This window comes from Vigna angularis, chromosome 2 (assembly GCF_016808095.1).
Source record: "Vigna angularis cultivar LongXiaoDou No.4 chromosome 2, ASM1680809v1, whole genome shotgun sequence".
Lineage (NCBI taxonomy): Eukaryota > Viridiplantae > Streptophyta > Magnoliopsida > Fabales > Fabaceae > Vigna > Vigna angularis.
Genome location: NC_068971.1, coordinates 36,168,835 through 36,178,732, shown reverse-complemented (window position 1 = coordinate 36,178,732; position 9,898 = coordinate 36,168,835). Strand labels below are relative to the sequence as shown.

Genomic DNA, 9,898 nt, shown 5'->3' with positions numbered 1-9,898 from the left:
ACATACATATATGTATATTTGCTAATTTATATAAGGAGTTTTTTTAGTTGGTACATTTTCCAATATAATAAGATAAGATTGTTTAGATACACTAGTTTCAAAAGATACATGTTTCCAATCCTTAAGATAGATAAGGAATAGTTCAAGTAAGATTGACAAAATCCACACTTCTTTGGAGCAACAAATAACTCGTATAATAATATATATATATATACCAACCTTAAGCAGGACTCCTGCATCAGGACCGCTTGGGGGGAAGTTAGAAAAATGGCTTCAGAAATCCCTGTTCAACGCAAGAAGTTCGAAAAATAACTCTTATTAGTCAACTACTCAACAAGTTCAGCTTTGTCAGGTTCTAATGCCTTTTCATTATAAAAATAAATATTGAAGCGTTTACTTTATTTAAAAGCATATTTTTTGGAGTGAAAATCTCTTGCAGAGGAAAAAGTTTCAAAGAGAACTCTTAGCATTTTCTGTTCAGGTTCTAGGAGTTCTCTTTTAATAAAGAGCTTGCTCGGACTTGGGGGGCTTATGTACTATTTGAAGTATACCGATCAGAATTGATTGTCATTAAGCAGGTACTAATAGGTCAGATTGCCTTAACCTCTACAAATATACGACTTTAATGATTAATTATTGGGTTTGATTACCTAAAATATATTGCACTTATGGTTAATCAATGGACGTGGCTGTCACAAGCCTTATAAGTAGACAACTGATGTCCAGGTACAATCACATTTTTCTATCTTAAGAAAATATAGATCTCTTTATGAAACATATCTGACTTGAGTGTCGGAGTGTCTTCTATAGGTCAACAACCCATTGTAGTGGATCACGTTCTCGGAGAGAATTGAAGATCAAAAAGATAGCAGAGCAAGAGAGGATGACCGACCCTCGGACCAATTCAATCGAAACAATATCCATATAAGGTTTTAACACCCGTAAAATATTTATTGACAATAAAATTCATTAGGAAGGACTAATAGAGGATTAAAATAACTAATTATTATTTAAAAAAATTTAAATTAAGATACCTATGAAACCTAGGTCTATGAAAGACAAAAACTCAAAAAATTATAAATAGAAACTATTTGCAAGGTATGATACATGATCTCATCATTATAGTATTTATTGCTTATTACATATTATTGACTTGGGTAATATAATAATTTTATATACTCTTTAACCGAAGATTAACAAGATCAAGTAACAAAGACATTCTTGAATTAACTAATAACAACATTGCAACAGTGAAAAAAATATAAACTAAAATAAAAGAAATTATATGTTAAACAATTACAATTCGAACTTATAAGAATAATATATATATATATATATATATATATATTAGATATAAGTTATTTAAATAACTTAAAATTTTTATTTTGAAAACATATAATATAATTTAAAAAATATAAATTGTAAATGCAAAATTCCAAATTTAATTAGATAATGATATTATATACGTTACTTAAGTTTTGTGGGGTTTAAAAAGAGAGTAAATGATGAGATGGCTTTTTTTACATTAAAAAGGGGGATTGGAATGCGGGTTTACGCGTCGAAGGAATGACGCGGCTTGACCGTCAACCGTTACGTTTCAACACTCTCCTCCCCAAACAGTACATGCCAACCACCACATGCAACCTCAAACACCCTTTTCCGTTATCTTCTTTTCTTTAAACAATGCGTTACTCTACCTCAAATTTCTCACTCTTCTCTTACACTAATTTAGAACACAAAAAAGAAAAAAACAACCAACAATTTCTGTCACTGCACTCAGACTGACCATAGTATTTGTAACCAAGAAAAACCACTGACCATAGTTTCACTTCATGCACTCAATTAAACTGTTTAATATACTTCATTAAATACTTTATTTTTCAATTTAAAATAGTAAATAAAATCTTTAAACGCTTTACTATCTGACGTAAAATTTATATGTAATAATTTCATTAATGAAGGAAGGCAGTTATTAGCAGTAGTAGTCTGAAAAACATTAATAAAAGAATTGATTAAAACATTAATAAAAGAATTGATTAAAACATTAATAATTGTTGATAGATAATATAAATAAGATGTTTTGTAATTATGAATTATTGTAGAAGTGATAAAGTAAGGGAAGCGAAGAAAAGAAGAGGGTTAAGTTAAGTTATGTGGGGAGTGGAGTGAAGTAAAGTGAAGTAAACTATGGTTGGGTTAGAGTGAAGTTGGAGTGAGTGGCTAAGTTTTGCAATAGTATGAGCATAAGCTTAGGTCACAGCGGCGTACGGACAAGGTGACGCGTGTGATATCGTCCCCCGAACAACGCGCTTTCCCACACCAGTTCTCCAAAATACCCTCCACCGCCCTATTTATCATTCAATTCTCTTCCTCCATTTCACTTCCTCCTTCTCTTCACTCACTTCTTCTCTTCTTCTCTTCTTCTTTCTGCAACCCAAACAAAACCATTCTTCACTCTTACTTTTCCCTTTTTATCCTTTTCACCTTTTTCATGGCATCATCTGAGAACGTCGCTAGCATTGAGCCCTGGATGATGTTTCGTCCATCCGTCTCCGATTCCTTGCTGGCCGAGTTCTTCACCCGCGACACCGATTCCATCACCAGGGCCCTTCAGAAGTCTATCTCCGCCGCCGCCGTCTTTCCGGAAGACAACGACTTTATTCCCTTTACCACCAATCCCGACACCAACACCGCCGCCACCGCCACTCCCACCGTCTCCAGCCTCTCCGGCTCCGACCACGACTCTGCTCCCCGACGCCGAGGCCCGCAGCCCACCGGCAAGATCTCCAAGCGGAAGTCGCGCGCCTCCAAGCGCTCCCAGACCACCTTCATCACGGCGGACCCAGCCAACTTCCGCCAGATGGTGCAGCAGGTCACCGGCGTCAGATTCGGCGCTGCCGCGCCGATTGCGCCCTCGGTTCTGAAACCCGAGCCGCAGCGTCCGGCGGGGAACCTGGCGAGGTTTTCCGGCGGCGCAGGTTGTCTGCCGACACTGGACACCTCGGCGTTCCTGTTGGACCATCATCAGCAGGTGGTGGGCCCCACCTCGGTAGGATCCGGGCCTGCCACAGGGCTTTCTGGGCCCGGACAACTCCCTTTCACCCCGCCCCTCGCAGCCTTAGATTCTCATGCTGCCTCCTTCGGTTCCGCAGGCTTAGACTTTGACACCTTCTCCTCCTTTCCCACTCTGGAGTCGTGGAAAGTGATGTGAGCCAAAAGAATTCAGATTCTCAGAAAAATTTTCACTTTCCCCCTTTTTGCCCCTCTCGCGGGTTAATCAATCGGGCCGGGTAGCCAGCTAGCTAGCTAGGATGACGAAGATGATGATGTTGATGATGATCTTGTGTAAATTTGGGAAGGGAATGAATGGATATCAGGATATGCATGTAGTAATTTTTCTCTTTCTCTCTCTGTAATTTGTCACATAGTTCCTTTATTATTACAATTATTAAGGAGGTGTAATGAAGATATGGTAGCCATGTTTAGTTTAATTAACTTAATGAAATTCCCAGTTTATGTATAAAAAATGTGGTGGCCCTGGACCACATTATGTTATTGGTATACATATATTTTGGTTCGATTTGTTCTCGGAAACCACCATAACTAATGTCGGAAATTACTTGGTGTTTATTGTTTTGGAAAAAGAGAGATGAAGTATGAAAGAATATAGATAGATAGGTATGCTAGGAGACAACATGGATGGGCATGTGCAGCGTGTCAACCTTGTTATGCTGCTTGTCTAAGTTTTTAGTGGTTGGGTCTAAGAACTCTGACTTGGTCTTTGGAAAGTTATGGTACGTTTCTTTGTTTTGGTTGTGTGGGTTTGGCTGAATTTGGGTGCTGAAGTAACTCTCTTGCAATGTGGGTTTTCATGTGCATTCAAGAGTACGTGACTGGGTGGTCCTGGTTAAAAAGCACATAAGGGCGCTTTTATGGTTTGAGTTTAGATAATTATACGCATATCTTTCACTTTCGTTGAAAGAGAGCCTTAAGGGCAAGATTCGTTTCTGTTCATTTTGCATTTTTGACACCCATGTCCGTTTCTTCTTAATCATTTCCGTAGCTTTCATATCACCGAATCCTTTAGTCAAAATCAATTTAAAAAACCAAAGTTTCTCCATCAAGATCTCCACTATAAACCAAAATCACATCTATATGTTACCACTGTTAATAATAATGTGTGTGATTAGGTGCCAAATTTTAATCACTAAACTTATCCACTTCTTTCTTTTTGACTCTTTCTTTTGCAAGAAATTCAGAAGAAGGAACCGAGCAACTTGGGCACCAAGCCACCTTACCTTAATCCACCAAAGTCACGAAAAGTGTTGTTAACATGAAGTTGTGGACTCACTGTACGGTGTTTGACTATTTCGATTTGTTTGGGCGAACATATCCATGTGACCATGTGATCACTTCATTAGTTCATTAACGCTTTGGCTTATTACCCGCTTCTAAAACATTTACCTGGTAACGTGTTCATATTTAATAATAATATTCCGCAGAGAAATCTAGAAGTAGAACGACCGAGTCCGATAATGCAAGGGGTGTTTTTTATTTAATTTAACATGACATGTATAAAAATAATAAGAATGTAATGAACCAGTTGGTATTAAGTTAATAGAAAGCATGTTGGGTTTACTCCAGTCAAGGGGTTTAATATAGATTCAAACATCCGTTAGGTAGGAGAATAGTGCTTTGACTTGGGGTCTTGAGGTGTCTCTACAACCATTTTTCTATCAGGTATTGCATTGCAGAGAACTTGGATCCTTTCTTCTATCAAGAATGTCAAGTGTGTCAATCCACTATGCATATAAAAATGCAAAAAATACACATTTGACTCTCAGGGCATATGTTTATCTATGTATGTGTGAGAAACTAGAAAGCGTAATTAGGTTTTTGGAAGGTATAAAAGAAAAGTAGGCCAGGTTTTTCTTCTACAAAACACATATCCTAAAACTATATACTTAAATTATTGAATCAATGCAAATTCCATCTCCCATTATTTTGCTAAAATATTTTTTTTTCTCTGAATTTTAGTCATTCATCAAAATGACAAATTTCTCCACGGCATTCCAATCAGAAAGAAAACTTTGGTCATCAAACTACAATCATATGTCCTACTTTTAACAAGTCAAATTAATACTTGATTTGAATTCAAGTATGACAGGAGTCATGTAGCTTGGTGAGACCTATGAGATCTCAAAGTGTCTTTTCGGTCCCAACTTGGTGTTTGAACACATAAAACACTACAAGCGGGTTGAATATAATTTTTAAATACTTTTCGTAAATATGTATTAAATACTTTAAGTTTTTAAACAACGTTTAGGAAAATGTAAATAAAAGAAAACCAATAAGATAAACTTATTTTTATACTAGTTTACTCAACGTGAGTTACGTCCAATTCTCTCTTAAGTACTTTTAAGGGGTTTTACTAACCTTTCAAAGATTACAATAAGTTTCATCACTCATGGTTTACAATCGAGTTTAACCACTCCTAGTTACACAGTAGTCTTCTTAACTAGACCATTTAACTTAACTGAACTAAACAAACAAGTGTTTTTATTCTCTTCCAAATTTATAAACACAATAAAATTGTTTTAGACAAAAATGAAGTACAGATCAAAGTTCGCAAAGAAAGTATGTTTTCAATACAATGAAATATGAAGACTTGTAAAAAATTTCTTTTCACAAAAAGGGTGTTAGACGATGTATGCTTAAAGAGAAAGAATAACAACGTAAGATTCAAAGATTGTTCTTTTATTCTTCTCTTCATCCAGTCCTCTTTATATAGTTTTCTTCAAGAAAGATCTGTTACTCAAAGAGACTTGACTATGAGGAAACTAGGTATGCTTCAGGTACGAAGTCAAGTGTTACGTAGCTTCAGAGCAACAATGCTTTATGCAAAGGTGGCGTGTACGATTTCCTCAAAGCAAAAAGCATTAAGGAAACATTTCAAGAATGTCTTCCTATTTCTCAATGTCTTTCTGATGTTGTATAAAATTTTGAATAAAGTTTAGTATTGTCATTATCTGCATAGATAAAGAGACACAAAACACCACAAACAAAGGAGTATAAATTGTACATGTATTTAATTTTATAAACGTTGTAGAGCGTTTAGGCATGTTATGTATATTGAGCGTTTAAAGCACTAAGTTTGTTCTATTGAGTAACATATTGCTTACAAGATACAACGTTTAGTAAAAATTGTCTTAAATAGTTGAAATCTTAAACTTGTTCTCATCAAACACTATTTATGAGTTGTATAATATTTTATATAAGTATAGATGAGTTGCTTACTTGTTCAATAGTGTTTTATCAAATATATCCTTTAGACGGTTTGAGCTATACATATTATTTTTGTTAAATGATCTTGTCTCTTTAAACGACCTTGTGCTAAAAAAAACAACAACTAGAATTTTATAGTTGATTGTTACTTTAAAAAGATGTATATATAAAAATTTTGAATAGCGTTTTTGTTAATAGTTAGTAAAACATTGTGTATAGTTAACAAGATTTTAGTGCAATAATTTTTTAAGTTTTACAATATGATTATTTGGTTTTTTTTATGTATGCTATTATTTTAGTATTACTATGTAAACTATTTTATTTTATTCACAAAATCTTTAATCTTTAAACCAAAAAGAATAACCAGTCATAAATATATTTTTATAAAAAAATAAACAACTATATTAATAAGCATACATATATCAATTTGGATTTTACATCTGTAAACAAAAAGTTTTAACTAAAAGTTTAATTTAATAAGTTAACTCAATTTAACAAAAACAGGTTTTTCATCTTTCAAAATACTTTTGCTAGGAATACTTTCACTATATTATTTGTGTATGTTATATATTAATAATAAGGGGAGTATCATTCATTTATTTATTTTCTTTAGTCCACAATCTTACGTGTATAATTGTGAGACTGTTATCTGTGAATCAAAAGCATTGACTCGGTGACTTCTCCAAAATCAGAACACCAGAATCCAATCGTAAAGCAAGAAAAAAAAAATCATTTACGGTTCAGATTAAACCCGTGGATCTTGATACTATTAGTTAATAGATAGTAATACGGGTTGGTCCATTGTATTTTGACATGTCCTACCATTGAATTATAAAAACAGAGACCAAGTGGTCGTAGGAGAGGGAGTTAAAAATTTTAACTTGTTTTTTTCAAAAATTTAATTATTTTCTTATTTTTGTATTTTAGAATATATATATATATATATATATATATATATTAAAACTACATTATAAAGTTTTAATTGATTATTTAATATCTTCAATAGAATAAATTAAAATAAACTATTATTTTTATTAGTTAAGTTGTTATTTTATAATTAATAATTAAATAAAATTTATAAATATTAATAATTTAAATTAAAATTTTATTATATATTTATATCTTTAGATAATATAATATAAAAAGGATTTAAATTATTTTTATTTTAAATTTTACTTAAATATTTTTGTTGATTTCATGTCTCATCAAATTAGTTTATCAAGTGAAACAAGTAGAAGTTAAAAAATTCTTAGTTTGTCAAAATCTAGATGGGAATCATTTTGTCATCTCTAATAAAAATAATTCCAATAGTAAAACTAGTGTTTGAACTTAAAGTGGCATGATTAGAATTGGAAGTAAGTTTGATTAGTTGGAGGTAGTAAATGATGTCTCCACATAAATAGATAAGATATTGGGGAAGGGATATTAGTACATGCATAACGGATTGAAACCCTTCAAAGACGCATAATAATTGGGAAGGAGAGAGGAAAGAAGCAATGAAAGAGAAAAGAGATGACGAATGCAATAACGCAAGAGTTTGAAAGGTAAGTTGTGATGAAATGGAGATGAAGATGCGAATGTGCCCCACAGCTTGACAACTTTATCACAAAAAATGGTTTTTCGTCCAATGCGAGAGAAGAGAAGATTGGAAAAGGAAAGAAGTAAGTTGTGTATAGGTAGGATACACCCACTCATACGCCATTCCTTTCTTTTCGATCTTCACCAAAATTTTTTGCACTAATCATGCAAATTTTTTGAGTTTAAGATCAATTCAAGAAGATTAAAAGCTATTCAGTATCTAGGGTTAGGGTAGATGGTAAGATAACGCAAAGTTCTACTCCTATGTTATATCACAATGATTTGGCCTAAGCTACTTTGTGCTTATGTGGTTATGTGTCATCACAACTCAATCCTACTTCAATATTAGTTATTATTTTATGTTGTCTAACATCATGGAACTTTACCATCAATACAATAATGACGACAACCAGTTATAGACCAAACCAAAAGTTTCAGGTGGCCACGCAAATGGAGTCCCTGATAATCGAATTTTTTTTAAAAAATAGTTATTACATAGGTAAAATAATAGGGTATTTTAAAGTAAAAAGTTATAAAACAATATCTTTTTATATATATTTTTGTTACGTAACGAAAAAACTATTACAATGAAAAAATAGTTAGAACAATAAAAAAGATAAACTTAGTGAGAAAAATATGTATTATAAAAGCTAAATATTACATTAGTATATTTATTTATGTAAAGACTTAGAAAATGATATTTTAGAGATGGTAGTAGTTTAAAAATATTGAGACTCGATTATTTTAATATAAATGGATTTGTTATAAACGAGTTTCATTATTTTAAAACATATCATCTCTCTAGAAACTACTTTTCTAGAGTCCTCTGCCTTCTCTCTAATGGTTTTTGCACCCTGTTCATCTGTTTGAAGATTTGAGACTGCCTGTGTGATCCTCGTGGTGAGATCTCCAACTCTACCCGATCAGTTTTTCAAATAAAGTAAGTTAGTTTCTACTCTTTTCTCTGGTTTCACGTTTCATGTGATGTTTGGCTCTATCGCATGTATTACTTGAGTATTCTTTTATGTTCTTTACTGATCATTGGTAATAAACGGCGTACCCTGGTCTTTATTATGTTGTTTGTAGGTGCAGATAGAGCTGTTCGAGTTGTGAAAGCGATATAGGGTTTTCTAGAATAATTTGGTCTTCTAAAGAGCTAAGGGAAACCAATGTTATCTTAAAATCGAATTATTAAGTATGAAATTATATTATGTAGTATATAAAATTGATGCATGTTGTTGATTGTGTTAAAAATGATGGTTATTAAGTATTGAGTGTTTTGGAATGATGGTTATTGGTTGAATGATGTTGAATACCTTGTTGATTCTGTTTGGAATTGATTATTGTCATGAATGCTATTGTTGAGATGTTTGGTGGTGTCAAACTGGTTCTAATGTTGAGAGGAAGTGATTTAGACTAAGTTAAAAGTATTTTTCTTTAGTCAAAATGGAGGTTTTGATGGGTGAGCTCTAAGAGCAGGAGTCTAAGGGGAGGAACTGTGATTTGGGATGTGTTGAGAGGTCATTAGAAACTTGTTGACATTGTGAGTTGGTAAAATTGTGTGAGAAAGAGATAGAAGGTAATAGGATGATTTTGGATAGGTTTAAGTCCTAGTTTAGGAGTTTTGATAGGCGAGTTTTTGTGATAATGGTTGGATGAGAAAACTAGAAATTTAGGATCAGTTTTTAAGTCATTTAGGACTTGTTTAGATGTTGAGTTAGGCAATATCTGAGGTTGAACTACAAGTGGGTTCATATGTTGATATTTTTTTGTCGCCTTTAGTCCATTTTTTAGGTTCTAACTAGTGAAAACCTACAGTATAGAGTCTGTGATGAAAATGAGGATTTTGAATTTGTTATTGAGTCCATTATGACTTTTTAAAACCTTTAGTTTGTAGAATTTGGTGTTAGAAAGTGTGGATTTGAGTTTAGGTAATTTTGGAGATGTCAAATGGTTTAATGCACCTAGTCTCGGGTCTAATGAGCAAAGTGGTACTCCATTTCAACTATAAATATGTTTTAGCATAAATTCCAGT

At 33.1% G+C, this 9,898-nt stretch overlaps 1 protein-coding gene across 1 annotated transcript; it reads left to right on the top strand.

The window, feature by feature from the left end:
- The first annotated feature begins 2,347 nt into the window (after window positions 1-2,347).
- On the top strand, window positions 2,348-3,390 carry LOC108318852 (calmodulin-binding protein 25). The gene has a single exon (XM_017556320.2). The coding sequence runs from the start codon at window positions 2,492-2,494 to the stop codon at window positions 3,209-3,211; it is 720 nt and encodes a 239-aa protein (XP_017411809.1). The 5' UTR covers window positions 2,348-2,491; the 3' UTR covers window positions 3,212-3,390.
- The last annotated feature ends 6,508 nt before the right edge of the window (window positions 3,391-9,898 follow it).

What these genes read in the sequence shown, in the direction of transcription:
- LOC108318852 (XM_017556320.2), top strand. Translation starts at nt 2,492, where the DNA reads ATGGCATCATCTGAGAACGTCGCTAGCATTGAGCCCTGGATGATGTTT.